The sequence below is a fragment of the Alligator mississippiensis genome, chromosome 3 (assembly GCF_030867095.1).
Source record: "Alligator mississippiensis isolate rAllMis1 chromosome 3, rAllMis1, whole genome shotgun sequence".
NCBI classification, from domain to species: Eukaryota; Metazoa; Chordata; order Crocodylia; family Alligatoridae; genus Alligator; species Alligator mississippiensis.
In genome coordinates, this window is record NC_081826.1 from 96,041,070 (window position 1) to 96,057,745 (window position 16,676).

The window sequence follows — 16,676 nt, forward strand, 5'->3', positions numbered from 1 at the left end:
CAGCTACAATTTCTCCATCTCCTGGAAGCCTGCCTTGTATTACTTGCATTCTGACTGACTATATCATTCATATAATCAATAGCAGTTAACTACTATGATGTGATCTTCATCTTTTTCACTGGCATTCTTTTAACTCTTGTGTATAACTTTGAACCATATAAAACTTTTCCCATTTCCTGTAAAAAGGCAGAGGAAAAAATACTTCTAAAATGACTTTGCAACATGTGCTTTATTTTAAGTCATTACTGAGTCAAAACTACACAGTATAACCTTTTAACATACCTTACTCCCTCAGTGAGGTTTTTCCCCTCAGAAATTGCATTTTTTTAACATGGAATGAAACCTACATTACAATCATAAATTTTCATGCTACAATGTTCTCTAACAAACCATTTGTGTCATCAATAATAATAATTTTAAGAAAAGGCCATTTTTTCAAGCTCATATGTACTTCTACATTTGGGAACTTAAAAAACCCGTCTCGGATGTAAAAATGTGAATTGGAATATGTAAACATTTTTTGTATACCTGAAACACTGGAAGGAAAATATCAGATAACAGCAAAACTGTTGCCTTGAATCATTGAAATGGGAAAATGCATGTTGTGGAGAGAAGAGAGAAGCACAGACTATTCAGTCTTCAAAGGGTTATAAGAAATTAAACATATCCGTATGTCTTTTGACTGGCTTTTCTTTTCCTCTCTAAGGGAAAGCAGTCATTTTTGAGAGGGTGGCCCTTCAGAACATCCCAATTTTTCACCATCATTGATCTAGCCATTAGTTAAACATTGATTTTTTTTTTCCTGAGAAAAGTCATTGATGTTTCATGGAGATGTCTCCTGTGACTGTACAAATAAAATAAGGCAGTTAAAGAAATTGTCACTTTGTTTTCTTTTTGCTGACAGAGGCTTGTCCACAGAGTCTTTGAAACCTCAGCTTTTTTATAAATGGGCATGGCTAGATTTTCTTCAGCTTCCACTCTGGCATTTTGTTTCGGGTGTCCTGAAGGCTAGTCAGATTCCCATTACTGTGGCTAGGAAGTCAGTGACATATAACAGCATATTGCACAATCCAAACCATATCACTCCTGAACATGTGAAGAAGGTACAGTAACGTCATCTGCAGGGTCACTCCTTGCTCTTTACAGGTACGAATTGATGTCTAGAAGTCCAGACATGGATGCAAAACATTTTCTTCACTAAATTACAAAGCAAGGTCCTCAGATTATAGGAGTGGCATTGTAAAAAAACAAAATCAAACACCTTCTTCACCGTTTATCCTTAATTTGAAAGGCAGCATGGATTCCTCAAGATGTAGCTTCCAGGATTCCATCAGTGAAAAATCACTGCTACCTAACTAGAAAAGAATGAGCTCTTATGAGAATATTGTGCTTTTGTGTTTAAATTCAGATGAAGTCAACTTGATTTGTAGTGAAATGCCAGAGATCAATTCGTTTTTTCCCTAGTCCATTTGATCATAGTCTCTGGTGAGCGGTAGAGGAATATTAATTTGGCATATAGGTCTTCCTCTAGTTCCAGTTCTCCAGTCTCTCGTACTAAGAAAATGTCAGTACACAATTTCAAGATACGATCCACATTTGGGAGCTCCTCAAACATGATGGAATGAGAGATCCCACTGAAGAACTCACGGACAAACTTTCCAATCACCAGGACAACTGAGGCATAAAGTCCCATGATACTGCAAAGCAAGAGATGAAAATGGTCAATTCTGCTTTCTAATCTCGAGGTAACTCCAAGGATAAAACAAAGATATTGACAGATTTTTTGAAACTTGACTAGAAGTAAGTTTGTGTGAGTTGGATGAAATACAGATTAGAAACTCCAGCAACTAAAAACTGCGTTGCAAAAGTAAGTGGCCTATGGAACTTAACATTTCTCAGAAACTTTTAAATGGATATGCATATAGGGCGCTTTTACATGTGACAAAATTGGCCTTTAAAGTGGCTTAATTGCCCTTTTGCATTGCTTTAATGGTATCACTGTTTACACCTGTGGTGGTGTATTTCATTTCAATTTCATCACGCTGTACACATGTGGTAGCATATTTTACTTTACATTACCTTGTTATGTAGCAAAGTAAAACACATCCCATGTATTTTAGTTTACTACGTAGCAAATTGAAACAGTGCATGTGGTGCTGGAAGCCCAGATGTGCTCAGGAAAGCTCGGGCTTGGTGACCTTCCAGCACCCCATGCACCATCCATCCCCACCACCTTCTCTGATCGCCAGCACACCCAGCTGCCCTCCTGCCACCTTGCCGTACTGCCCAAGGGGCAAGCCAGCCATTCCCAAGAGTCTCAGGATGGTGCACGAGGTGCTGGAGCCTACCTGTCTCTCCCGCAGACGGGGTGGGGGTAGGGGGGTGGGAGGGGAGGTGAGCTGCTAGTGACCCAAGAGGCCCCTGAGCTGCAGGGAACTCCGGACCTTCCCTCCATGGTGGTGGCACCCCACAGGTGGCATCTGCCTGCTAACACCCTGCCCAGGTGATCCTGGGGGGGGGAGGGGCGGGGTGCCACCAACGTGGAAGGAAGCACTGGGCCCCATGCAGCTCAGGGGCTGTGCGACCCAGAGGCAGCTCATGCGGGCAGGCTCCACCAAGAAAAACAACTTAAAAAGCAGCGAGAGACCTGATCTTTTTTTTCCCCCAGAGCCTGCCTGCCTCTCCCATGGCTGGGGGGTGAGCTGCTGGTGGGACCTGAGCTGCGGGGGTGGCAGTCTTTCCCTCTGCAGAGGTGGCTCTCCTTGGGTGGCACCCACCCACTAGCACCCCACCCGGGCAGTCCTGGGGGGTGCCACCAGTGAGGAGGGAAGGGCCAGGCTGCCCTGCAGCTCAGGGGCTGGGCGACCCGGCGGCAGCTTGTGCAGGCAGGATCTATTGAGAAAAAAAAAGAAAGAAGTGGGGAGGGCCTGATCCTTTTTTTTTTTGGATCTGGAGCCTGCCCACATCTCTCATGGCCACGGGACAAGCTGCTGACGAGTCAAACAGTCCCTGAGCTGCGGGGGCCCCAGGTCCTTCCCTCCATGGTGGAAAAACCTCCTGAGACGACCCAGGTGAGCTGCCAGCAGGTGGGTGCTGCCCGGGGGGGCGCTGCTGCCTTGAATGGAAGGACCCCTGCAGCTCAGGGCCTGCTGGCAGCTTGCCCCCAGCCATGGGAGAGGCGGGCTGTCTCTGAGGGGAAAAAAAGGATCGGGCCCGTCACTGCTTTTTTTTTTCTGGTGGAGCCTGCCCACATCAGCAGGTGGAGGGGGGAGGTAGGTGAGCCGATAGCTATTACTGTGACGTGATGGAAGTCTCTAACTTGAAACGGTGGGTTTTTCATCGACACAATTAAAAACCTACCATTTCAGTTTAGAGAGAACTAAACCCCGTCAGGTGTACAAGCTGCCATAAAGTCATGGGGAGCCAAAATCCCACCTACTGTGGGAATCCTTCCAAGGGATTTCCTAAAGGAAGTTGCCAAATCAGCAACTCAGCAGGAGAAAGGGATGATGGTTTGCTTCCCTGCAGAAAGGCGAGGGTTTCTCCACCCAGAAATGACATCACCCTGAAAAAATGGTCAGTAAGGACACTGGAGGTCATCTGTACCTCTCTAACAGGCCCAGGGTCTCCTGCCTTTTCTTTCAATATCAATGGAGTTGTGCCAATACTTTTTCCTCTGGCAGATGCTCTTCTTCAATTGGTCCTACAATGTGGAGGAGCTCAGCAGGAAAGCCTCAGACTATAATCAGTTGTCTGTGGGGTTGTGAGGGAAGATAATATGTGTTCTCCCTTTGCCCTTGGCCCTGTTTCATCTCATCTGTAGTTTCTCAGTTATGTAGAGGATTCTCTACTGAGATGAGGTTGGGGATAATGACATGGGACGTTCCCAAAGCTGACCTTCTGCATATGGATTTTGGATATGGGAGACTAATGCTTTCCCTTCCTGAGGAAGGAGATGGGGTTCATATTTTTGCAGCAGTTTATAATTAAAAATGACAGCCCTATTTTAAAGTAGAATGAGTAAAATCTATGGACATTATACAATCTGTAGTACCTATGTGCCAGGGTCTGATTTCACCTTCAAATGTGGATCTTTTCTTCAAGATATTTATGGCAGTTTCAAATGTTACAAGAGAAATGCAGGCCCCCATATTCTAGGACACAGCTATTAAAGTTGTAAATTCACCTCTAATTAGTTTTGATAACCAAGGCTATTGTTCTATGTAAAAGGTTATTGCTTACCCATAGCCAGCTAGGAATCCAAGACTGGGTGGGCTAACTTTGTCACTGAATACAAAGAGTTCAAGGCTGGGTCTAGGTGTTTTAGATCTCTTTCCAACCTGATTCAAGATCCACCACTCACTGGAGTTATTTTCGACCAAGGAAACTGTGATGTTGTCCCTCTTCCCATCTATTGGGATGAAAAGATATGTTAGTGCACAGAAACCATGAAGTCAATGAGTCAGGCTGATTGGGATGCCTATTACCAAGGACAAAAGTAACTGTGCAATCCAACATTTCCATTAAATGAAACTAAAACAGTCCTGGAACCCATTTTAAGAAGGTTCTATCAAACAGTTCTGGACTTTTTTTTATCAAAGCAGCTTCTGGCTAAATCTTATTTTGCTGTATGTACCTACATAAAGCAAAATGTGTGCTTGTGGTTGCATAACTACGTTTTGACACTTATGCACAAACTGGAATGCTTTTTCACTGCGTGGACATGATGGAAAAGGGCCCTCTCACTTTTTTGGCCAATAGAGAAGATGGTAGGGCACTTGAGCAGGGAGCAATGCTCTAGGTCTCCTTCACTTTGAACTTGCATTTCCTGCCTTTTAGCAGGGTGCTCTAAACACCTGGCTGCAGATTAGGCATTGCTCAGTCCACTGTCCAGCTTTTCTCCTCATGCTGGCCCTCTTGTGCTTGGCATATCATGGGATGAAATGGATGAATAGCACTTGGGAAAGTTAAGTTTCTATCCCACTGGAAGCAGAGGCTCAGGCTGAAAGCTAAGGTCCACCTCTCACTGAGCTGCAAACCAGTGAGCTGCATATTTTCTTCCTCATGGCCCCTCAGCATTGCCCAATGGGCCAGTTCAAGAGGAAGAATGGAGAATGGTCTGGGAAAAATAGACTCCCAGTTACAGCATCTTTTTGGAAAGCGGAAGACACAGGTTTTAGGCGTGGGAGGAACTGGACCCCAGATCTTGTGCTTTTTGGGTGTGCTGCGCTCCATAGGCTGATATTGCCTCATTCTCTATATGCACTCTACCTGCCTTTAACAGCACTGGACAACACAGGATTAACTGGAACCAGAGCTGCAACCGGCAGCCACAGCTTATGCCATGGTATGCAGAAGGATTCATCTGCTTCTACATAGAGTGTCATTCCCATGCACAGTTATGTGGACATTTGCCTCTAAAGGGGCAAATGCGTTGGTTCTTGCCAGAGGGAATTTTAGCACTCTTCTGATAGTACACTTGAGAGTGTGCTACATGACCAAGCGATTGGTAGGGAACAATCTGATGTAATCCTTAGGCTACAGGCCACAGAGTGGTAGTATGTGGTCATTCTGGTACAGTTTGTGGAGAAGAGATGATGGGGCTGAGCACAGACCAAGTAAAACCCACAGGCATTCATTGCATTTGCTCTACACTGTTTTTCCCCTAGCAAGAACATGGTCTGATAGTTTCTCTGCCCAAGTCCCTGTACCTTGTCCCTACACTGTTCTGCATTGTCTGGCAGGAACAGAATGCTAGGATGTCTGCTTGGAGCATTGCTCAGAGGACTTGCTTAAGGTTGCAGGCTGGAAGTGGGCCATACTTGGATCTCTGAATACCAAGAACTAAGGAGTTAGGTGAAGGGATGCTCATTGCTTCAGAAGGGTAGACAGTGCTGCTAGCCAGCCTTTAACTCCGTGCTAATGCTGTGGATTATTGTCCACTTAGAAGCTCCAGTGACAGAGCAGAACTTTGCAAGTTAGTCATTGTCTGAGGTATGACCTTAATACTCTGAGGCATGACCTGATACTCATAATAATCCAGTGCTGGAGTCCAATGTCTTCTCTGTATTGACACAATGGACATGTCATGATTGGAAGTCGTTCTGGCTTCTTTGGCAGAGTCTTGCCATTTGCTAAACTTCCCCATGTGTTTTTACAATGGGAAAAATATGCCATGCTAGTAAGAGAGATACACCAGTTGGTCTACATACCTTTCAGTAGCTGCTTTATGGGTTTTGCCAAAGAATCACTAGGTGCCTTGATGTAGTATGGATATACATCTTCTAAGGTCCTGCAGGAAACATGTAAAATCCATAACTTTATCTTGTTATACCTAAGAGCTTTCACTTGGAAATCTTCCTTGGGGCAGTTGTAGCACATAATTCCACTCTGAAAAGGCAATTACTGTAACTGCTGTGTTTCTTGGGTTAGATGCTGATCTTGCATACGTTTGGACTGGCATCTTTCCAATGTCTTTGACAGTTTGATTTTTGACCTTCTATCTGTATTTTCACAAGGGAGTCTCTCTCCAGAAAGTCCCTGCAGGCTGATGCATGTAAGCTCACAGATAAGATGGACTGGGACTCAAATCTATTCTTTTTTTTCCTTTCAAAGGAAAACACTGTGAAATACATTTGATGGAAATGCTTATGCTTGAGAACAGAACAGTATTCAGAAAGTGAGGATTTTCTCTGGGATTGTTTTTGGAAATCTTTTTGCATGATCTGAGCCTTTCCAATATCAGCTAACTGCTGAAGAAGTACTTTCCTGCACATTTGGGAAAAGTCATCCAAGCTGGAAAATGTTTTTTCAGTATCCAGAAACAGTTTAGTTTTAGACAAAAGAATTACCCCATCCTGTCCTGTTTAAAGCGGATGGTAGCTTAGAGAAATCAAGAGCATTCTCCAGTAAATAACTGTATTCTACTTCCAGTTCATACCAATGTTAAGAAGATCAAAATCCAGCCATCTAAACATAATATTCTGAGCAGCTAAACAGCTTTGCCAACAGGCAGCATAAGCGTACTTGCTGAAGCAAGTATGTGGCCATGAACTGGGTCAACTGTCAACTTGAACTCTATACCTCTCTTGAGAAGCACTTCATACCATGAGAGCGGAGAGAGATTTTATTTACAAAAACAAGAAAAAAAAAATTAAAACCCACAGAACCTTATATGCAGCCACATGTCTTTGCAGCATATACATATATGTCTCTGTATTTGGAAAAGCTATATCCTACTTCTGTCCAACAATGAAGGTTAACTTCTAAAGATGTTTAGAGATGGAATGAGGTTGCTTCCCACTCAAAATCCTATTTTGTTAGGCCTGTGGACTATAGTTACTTTATGCCACAATTTTGCTTATGCAATACTCTTTGTTATTCACATGGAGAGAACTTCTTGACCACTCTGCAAATTCTGATTGCCAGAAAAAACACAAAAGGCAAAACTACTACAGATGCTGCCCACCTCAGACCAATTTTCCTTTATCAATTTTCTTTAATAACTTAATGCTAGCAACCAATGAGAACTCTAACCCACGTGGGCACTTAGCATGAGATTCACCTCCAAGTTACACCTATCCAACCACACCAAAATTGACTGAGCTGCAACTCGGAAGAGAATCTGGCTACTGTTGCTAAAATCTACTGAATTTACTTCCTACCAGTCATTGAGAAAGGAGCTAGGTGGTAGTTTAACAGGTCATGGCGTTAGCTTGTGAAATATTCTGACTCAGTTAAAGAATGCGAGTCTGTTCCAAACTAATTTACCTTTCAGAAAAGCTTATTGATATACAGCCTGGCTGTTTTTGACTTTTGGGAAACTGCAAGGAATTTTCAGCAGAAGACTCTACCAAACCCTCCTGTCAGGGAAACATTTGCCAGAGGGGACAGATGGACCATCCATAAGCATGCCTGTGCAGCACAACTGTTCTCACAGATCCTTTGCAGCAATGGATCCTTTCCTCAGAACTTTAGCTAATGTGCTTGCTCGAGCCAATATTGTACATTTACTTTGCATAGATTTAGCAAAACCTGCTTAATAATCTTCACTTTTAGAAGAATATATATTAAGAACATACAAAGTGCCACACTGGCTCAGACCAATGGGTCATTCAGTCTCTGACAGTGGCATTAGCAGATGCTTTAGTGAGAGAATGTATGTACAAGGCATGCATAGTGTAGTTCATTCCCTGTCATGCTCTTCCTGGCATAAACTGTCATTGGTTTAGGGATCGCAGAAGATACATTCCAGATTATTCTGTTTAATAGTTATTAATGTTCACACATGGAGTATTCAAGTATGATGTTACGTGAACCAGTTGAAATGGTTGCATAATTAAATGAAGAAAATTACTTACACATTTTCAAATGACTCTCGAGACATCATGGCTGCAATTTTTTCCCTGGTTGCCTCTGGCAAATAAATGGACAGCTTATCTGATGCTATTTCTGATTTTGCACCAAGACTGAGGTTTCTAAGGTAAAAGAGAAGACACATAACGAATCTGAGCACATAACAACATAGGGTTTTCTGAGTTGTGCTGACCCAGAAATTGGTTAGCAAAGCCAACTGCACATTTTCTGTCCCTGCTATTCTATCTTGTCAAGGTGCCTGACTCACCTGACCAGCATGGTTACCTAGGGTTCCTTGTAGTGGTCTGACACTGCCCTCTCCTAATAGATGATGGCTTTCCATATTTTAAAGGCACATATTAATGAAGACATTGTCTGAAACTGGTACTATTAATCTGGTAAATGAACAACTTTGTCTTTAAAACCTAAGGCTAGGATTTTCCCCACTTAGACCCCTATCTAAGTTTTCAAAACTCCTTGTTTATTTGAGGTGTCTCAAGTTTAGCACTCAGGAACTGAGGCACGATGTCAGACCACTCAAAAATGAAACTCCTGTTTTAGCAAGCTGCATATTTGCATTTGATACACAAGGGGCTTGCCAACAGTAGTTCATAGTTTGATACTTAAGTACTGCAGACCTACTATTCTTGACCATGACTGCACAATTAGCACAAAAGTGTTAAAAATGAATTGCAGGCCTACCTAAAAGACAATTATAATTCCACTAAAATATGAAAGGCTTAAAAAAAATGAAGGATTTAAACAAACCCACACACCTAAATTGAAGATGCTGACATACGTCAAGTCCTATTTTTGCTTTTTACTGATGTACGTGACTCTCATTACTGTAACTGCAAAAAGATGGACACCGTTATGTCCATCTATAAGACCTGCACACATGCTACTATTGGGACTTGGTGTTACTATGAAGGGCAGGTAGGCATGTCACTGCAACACTTCTGCTATTCACAATACTGCTGGGTTAGCCTTTGATTTGGTCCATGGAAGTCCCAGGTCCCAGTTTGGGTTTAGAAAATAACAGAATATTCTGTTGAACAGATCTGTGTATTCTGAAGCACAGCACTCACAAAAGACTCCCAACCCACAGCAAAGCTTAGCAGAGAAAACTGCATGCAGAGACCAAATGTATTAGCCCTAGTGTACATGGACACAAGCCACAAGATAATGATTGGGAGCAGTGCCCATTTACTTCAAGGTGGTTCTCAACGTGCAGGCATCTCACAAAAAACTGTGTAGCATCTTGTGCTTTACCACTAAATTGTTTACAGAAGAGAAGGACTGACCGCTGCATCATGAGGTTGTAAAACTTCTGTTAGAGAACTAATTACTTTTTAGAGGTTTTCTCCTTCAAGGCCTTTAATTTGAATAAATATTAATGAGAATGATGTCTTCAGAAGGTATTATTAGTCTATCAATTGTACATAATTTTTTCTCTCTTAAGCCCCTCTGAAAGCTTCAACCTCAATTTTAAAAAATTCATATTTATCACTCTCTGGATTCCCATTGAGAACATATTTAGACAACCTTATTTACAGATGCTGAGTAGTGTTTGAACATCAGTCCCCTACAAACAATCTTAAGTTTGGCACTTAGGGCCTTTGTACATACCACAAAATTGGCCTTTAAAGTGGCCTAAATGCCCTTTTGCACTACTTTAATGGTGTCGCTGTTTACAATCTTGGCACTTAATGCTTTAATGTCATTGCTGTTTACACTCTCAGCAATGTATTGCACTTTAAATGATTTTGGTACGCAGGAAGATAAAACACCTCCAAGGTGTTTTAGTTTGCTACCCTGGTGCTTCCTAGCTGTGGAGGGAAGCACCAGGCCCTGTGCAGCTCAGGGGCTGTGCGACCCGGCGGCAGCCTGTGCAGGTAGCCTCCACTAAAAAGAAAAATAAAACGGCAAGCTTGATCTTTTTTTTTTCTCCCCAGAGCCTGCCTGAGCTGCGCAAGGGTCCAGTGCTTCCCTCCAAGGCTGCAGGGGGCTGTTGCTTCCCTCCACACCTGTGGTGTCCCCAGGACTGCCCAGAACGGGTGCCAGCAGGCGGGTGCTGCCTGGGGGGCGCTGCCACTGCCATGGAGGGAAGCACTGGCCCCCCCCACAGCTCGAGGACCACTCGGCCTGCTGGCAGCTCACCCCCTGTCCCGTTACCAGAGAGACAGTTAAGGATTGGGCCCCCACCCTTGTGGGGTTTAGTTTGGCTTAAGTTGAAACGGTGTTTTTAAAACCCCATTGTTTCAAATTAGGGAGAACTAAACTGAATTAAACCCCCATGGTGTGTACAAGCATCCTTAGAGGTCAAGTCAGCCAAGTCAACCAAATCAGAAGTGAAGCCATGTCCTTTAAATAGGCTGCATAATAGAATTCATTATACAATAAGCATGATAAATTTATTTTGTGGGTAGAAAAGCTCAGACCTATTTTCAGACTTATTTCTCCCTTCCCCACACTTTCCCCAGGTACTTACTGAACTTGCTCATGTTGAACTTTGGAAGGTCTCTATATTTTAATTCTTTTGCACCTTGGAGGTGCTTGGCCAGTTTTCTGACTGAGGAGATCTAGGGTAAGCTTGCCTTTAAAATTTATTATCTATTAATGCTGTTTTCAATTGATAGGAGAGGTTACAGTTAAATGACAAAAACCAGTCCCTTCCAATCTCCCCTCTGCTTACTCGTAGCCACTCATTCTCAGAATGAGCAAATTGGATAGGAAATTAAACAAGCAAGTCAAAGACTGAAATGCAGTACACTTTTACTATTCCACCAGGCCTACACTAACAAACAAACATTCTCCTAGGATCATTGTGGTCATGCTAATTTACCTCTGAATACTCCATGAAAGAACAACAGCAAATTTAGCAGAAAAATCCCGGAGATCCTTTATCATTTTTTTTCTACTGGGAGGGCTGATGGTCCACAAAGAGTTTGAATTTCCTTCTAGATCTGCTATAGTTATATCTTCTTTTCCATAGTTTTCTAGAAACTGCAAAGCTCCCTGTAAATGCAGTGAAAGAAAGAAGGGAAAAGTCAACATTCATACACAGGTAACAGTTTTTACCAATCAGCTTATGAGCCCCAGAACTATGGATACCTTGGGAACTATGAGTCTATTTGCATGGATGGCCTCCTTCAGGGACCAGTTGAGTATTAGAGAAGAGAGGATGAATCGAAACAAAGCCAAACCTCATAGGCATAAAAGTGATGTGAAAAGATTTCATTGCTTGTAAAAATGGTTTAAAAAATATAACTAACCAACTAACACCCCTCTCCACACATACAAACACATTTACTCTGGTGGAAAAGTATACAAGAATGAGCTTAAAATAATGAATCAGGCAAATTTGGTAGAGACCTTGTTGACCTAGAGGTAAACTGAGATAGCAGAATTAGCAGATGGCTAGGAGAGGCAGATACAGTTGAGGAGTATCACATCCTCCTGCTTTACCTTGCAAACTGCTACTTCACTGAGACTCCAGACAGCAGTAGCAGCTACCACAACTTGTAGTTAATTTCTGTGACAAATAATGTTTCAGTTAGCTAGGACCAAACATCCTCCTAACCCAAGGGTGGGCAATTATTGTTCCAGTTCGCTAGGACTAAAAATCCCCCTAACCCAAGGGGTGGGCCATTTGAGTTGTGGTGAGCTATCATGGGCCGTACACATAAAATCTTTCAGAAAGATAATTTTAACAAATTATATAAAAACAAATCATAGACTAAAAATCAAACATCTACTATAACATATTTACATTTTATTTCAAAACATTTTTTTCTCATGATTTATGTTTTCTTGAGCAGCGTATATGGAGGCAATTGCAGCATAGCTCAAAGTAAAGTCTAATTCTTGTGTACTGTGTGGGAAGAGGTGTATGTGGGGGTGTCGGAGGAGGTGTGGCATGTGCGCATGTATAGGGGGTGACACGGTGCTAGGTCCCAGGAGCTGGCTGGGGCTAGGGTTGCCAACTCTGACTGAAGCTACTCCAGGAGATTTTTTTCCCCAACATGATGTAATGTCATTAATTGTACAATTCAACCCATTCACAATATTAATCTCCTAGATTGCTTTCAATAGTTACTGGGAGATTGATGCTGATTCCAGTAGACTCCTGGCCAATCTGGAAGGGCTGGCAACCCTAGCTGGGGGTGGGGGGCAGAGGGCTCATGTAGCAGAGCTCACCAGGGTGTTGCAGGTACAGCTGCAGTCCACCCCCCTGCAACCAGCTCATGGCTGTTCTGTGGTGCTCTGCAGGACGCTGAGCCCTGCTTGAAGCAGCCCGCATCACGCTTCTGCCAGCACCTGGACGACCATCCTGACGCTGGCCCTAGACCTGGCCTTGGCCCTGGCCCTGGCCAGTGCACACAGCTTCCTGGCAGGGATGCTTCTTGTGTGGCTGCAGCCACCCAGGTGCTGCTTAGCTCCCCACACCTCTAGTGGCTCCTTCTCCTCCTGCCCTGCTGTGCCATTCATGGCAGGGGGGGAAACTATAAGTGGGTGACTCCTGCCCCAGGAGGAGCTCCAGCTCTAGGATGCTCTAGGACACTTTCCACTCACTCTGCTTGCCTGGTGCAATGACCAGCCACCTGTGGGTGGCCAACTGGGTGGAAGGTGGCTGGGAGCTGGATCCCCTCATGCTGGGGTAGAAGCCACCCAGCTGCAGCTTCTGCTGAATTAGTGCAGCAGGGGCAGGAGGAGGAGGAGCTGCTGAAGATAGAGGGAGCTGAGCACTACCTGGACAGCTGCAGCTGCACCGGAAGCAGCCCTGCTGGGAAGCTATACATGGTGGCCATAGCCAGAGCCGGGGCAGGGTCATTGGAGGTGTGGGCGGGAGCATGGCATAGGCTGTCTCGGGTGGGAATCGGCATGGATTGACCCCACGCAGAGTGCTGCATTGGCAGCCAATTAATTGGCGGGCACTTGCCCACAGGCTGGATCCAATCAGTTGGCAGGCTGGATCCAGTCCATAGGCCATATTTTGCCCATTCCTGCCCTAACCTGTGTCTGAACTGTAGGGTCCAAATTAATTTGTCCATTTCTACTGAAAAGAACTCCTTATTTATGTATGAAAACCTTTTTAAAAAGTGAAACTGTAGAATACTGCAAAGAAAAGTATATGCACTATACTATAACCAAAAGAAGAAATAAGTATGGAACTAATAATTGTTTTACAGCTGGCATAGGATGTAATGCTGTTGTAGTGGCAGGGCATAGATGATGGCTTTCATATTTAAAAAAAAATACTAATTGTTTGATTCACTACAAGCAAAGTGAGTCTCACTTCACTGAAAGTGTATTCTGTATCCAGGGTATTCTGTTGGAAAACTGGCTGCTCAAGGACATTTACCAACTGCTTGTGAACACTCTTCTTTTCTTAAGAAAATTTTCTGTAACTCTACATATGCTATGGAGTCAAATGATGAAGCCATGTTGACACTTAGTGGTTTTGCTACCATAACATTTGTTGACATAGAGCAGGGGCGGGCAATTATTTTGGATGGAAGCCCACTTACCAAGTTTTGGCAAGCCATCGAGGGCTGCATGGGTAGCCCCACCCCTTGACAGGTGCCCCCCCTCCTGGTCACCATCTTGGGACCAGAAGTCCTGCCCAGTAGCTCCTGCCCTTTGCCACCAGAAGTCCCTCCCCTTGTCCCCCAGAATTACTCCTTTCAGCAAGGGGTTTTGCCATCTCTGAACCAGAAAAATACCAAATTAGATTCTAAAAATCAAACATGTAATGCAACATTTATTAATGTCATTAAAAAAAATATTTTTGTCCTGATTTACATGTGTTTGTGTAGTGTACATAGAGGTGATAGTATAATAGCATAAAATGAAGTCTTACTCTTGTATATTGTTGGAGGGGGTGGGTGGGAGGGTGGGTATAGGTTTGTGGGTATTTGGGGTGTAGGGGAGGGTGTGTATGTGTGATTTGTGGGGGGTGGATAGGTATGGTGTGTGTGTAGGGGGTGGGTATGGGTTTTGTGGGTAGCTGTGAGTGTGCAGGGGGAGGGTGGCTGGGGAGGGTCATGGCTTGCATGGAGGAGAAGGGTTTGCCCACAGTTTGCCCCCTCAACGGCAGGCAGAGCCCCCACCAGCACTCCTGCAAGCCTAGGCTCTGCGCTCCTGCCACTCCTGGCCCCGGGACACTGGTGCAAGCCCTGTGCTCCTGCTCGCTGTCACTGGCCTCCCATCTGCCAATGGTGTCCTTTTCCTGTCACTTCCTCATTTGACCCCCCCCCCACTCTGGCACCACATCCCAGCTGCTCCTGCAGTCCTGGTGCTGCAGCTGGGAACCACATGATGCTGGAGTGGGGCAGTGGAGGGAGTGGGGAAATGGCTGCAGCACGCGGGGTGCAGCGACAGCTGTGCAGGAGCTCAGGGCCCACACCAGTGTACCAGGGCCAGTGCCGGCATGGCCCAGAGTGGGACAGCAGGAGTGTGGGGTCTGGGCTGCCAGGGGCTCTGTGGAGCCAGGCTGCACTGCTCAAGCAGGGAGAGGAGGATGCCAGCACAGCTCCACAGAGCCCCTGCCAGCCAGGGCCCTGTGCTTCTGCTGCCCTGCTCTGGGCCCCACTGGTGCTGGCCCCAGTGCACTGGTGTGGGCCCTGCACTCCCACTTAGCTGTTGCTGTGCTCTGCATGCCTGCTCGCTGCCCCTTCCCCCAGCCTGCTGCCCCTTCCCCACTCCCTCCCTGTCTGCCCTCCCAGCAGCTGGCCAGCACCACATGGTTCCCAGCTGCAGTGCTGGGACCGCAGAAGCCAGCCTGGCAATTGCACATGGTCCTCCCCTGCCTCCCCACCCTACATCTTATCTGTATTTTTCTTGGTGTGGGGAGACAGGAACAGTCCCAGGTCAGAAGCCTCCAGAAGCCCCTGCTGGGCAGGGGCTTCCGGCTGGGGCTCAGGGTGCAAGGGTAGGGAGGCAGGGGCAGTGCCAGACTTGCTGGTGTGGCTGTTTAGTTCTGCTGCTGGCTCCTCCTGGGTCCTACTGCCCCTGGCTCCTGTCATTTTTGACAGGCAATCAGGGTCAGGTAAATATTAATTTCCTAAATTGTTAGGGGCCCCACAGGCCAGATAGAAAGGCCTGGTGGGCTGGATCTGGCCCGTGGGCCATATTTTACCTGCCCCTGATGGAGAGTTACTAAAAGGATTGCATCAGTGAGCACACGGACACGTGGCTGCTTTTACCAAGTTGCATATCCTCACTGCAGAAGCTTGTGTCCACTGAAAACCCAGTGCACCTTTGGAACAAAGCCAAGGCTTACAGGCTGCCAACATTGCTATGTCAGACATGAAACCTTGTCTATCTGGCCTTGAGCCAGTGGCTGCATGTCAGTTCAGGGTTTGTTACATGGGGGGCGGGGGGTGGAGATTATTTAGGTGACAGGAAGATTGGGCTTTGCTGGTTTACACTAAATTTGTAAATCAATTTGAATGAATTGAAGGTGACACAAACATGCTGGGATAGCAAAGGGGGATCATCTGGTAAAGAAATGGCTGGATCTGGAAACAACAGGGTTTATAACCAAGGGGAAAACCCCAGCTAAAATGTCTGAAACTGAGGAAGATATGAAAATGTGAAGACAAGAGGGCTGAGCGATGATAAAGCATGGGGACAAAAATGGATTTAAACCAGCAGCCAAAAAAGCATGAGGATAAGACTGCAAAGGAACAGGGAGAAGAATGGAATATTTCTAATCTCACACAGATCTGGAGGAGAATCAAGAACCAGAATATTACCCAGGGAAATAAGAGAAAATCTTTGGTGACAAAAAGCAACTTCTGTCACCAAAACATTGAAGACCAGGACTGAACAACAGACTCCTCTAACCATTCATATTCTTACTTGAGAAGGAAGTCCTTATCCAAATGCAATGGAACTAATCAACTGAGTAAAGACAGCACTACTATGCACTTTCTGCCACCCAAACAAAATTAGCAAAATGTCTCAGATGATTGATATACAGGGTCCTTGATTTATGACTGTTTGAGTTAGAACAAACGGCACTTACAACCTTTGTAAATTAAGACACTGTTTTGAGGTTCCAACTTTAATATGCTGGACACAGCTGCCTCCAGCTGGTAAGTCTGCTGTGGTAGGATGTGGAGGAGCAGATCAATGCCTCTGCAGTGAGGGAGGGCTGGGACAGAGGCTGCCCAGTGGGGCGGGGGGGGGTTGCATGGTGGGGCATGCGCCCCTGGATCTGCGTGGGGTGAGCGGGCCTGCGGCTGCACTGGGCTGCACTCCAGGTTGGTGGTGGAAGGCGCTGGGAGCAGGGGCTATGCCCTCCTGCCGCTTGC

General features: G+C 45.2%; 1 protein-coding gene across 6 annotated transcripts in view; it reads right to left on the reverse strand.

The window, feature by feature from the left end:
* Positions 1–210: 210 nt before the first annotated feature.
* The window catches only part of PIEZO2 (piezo type mechanosensitive ion channel component 2), a 537,727-nt gene continuing 521,261 nt past the window's right edge, over positions 211–16,676 (reverse strand). For all 6 annotated transcript variants that reach the window (XM_019490413.2, XM_019490411.2, XM_059724250.1 and 3 more), the window contains 5 exons: positions 11,201–11,373; positions 8,361–8,477; positions 6,213–6,292; positions 4,243–4,411; positions 211–1,697 (listed from right to left, as the gene is read on the reverse strand). In XM_019490413.2, the coding sequence (XP_019345958.2) occupies positions 1,445–1,697; positions 4,243–4,411; positions 6,213–6,292; positions 8,361–8,477; positions 11,201–11,373 (792 nt within the window). In that variant the 3' untranslated portion in view covers positions 211–1,444. The remainder of the gene's footprint in view (positions 1,698–4,242; positions 4,412–6,212; positions 6,293–8,360; positions 8,478–11,200; positions 11,374–16,676) is intronic.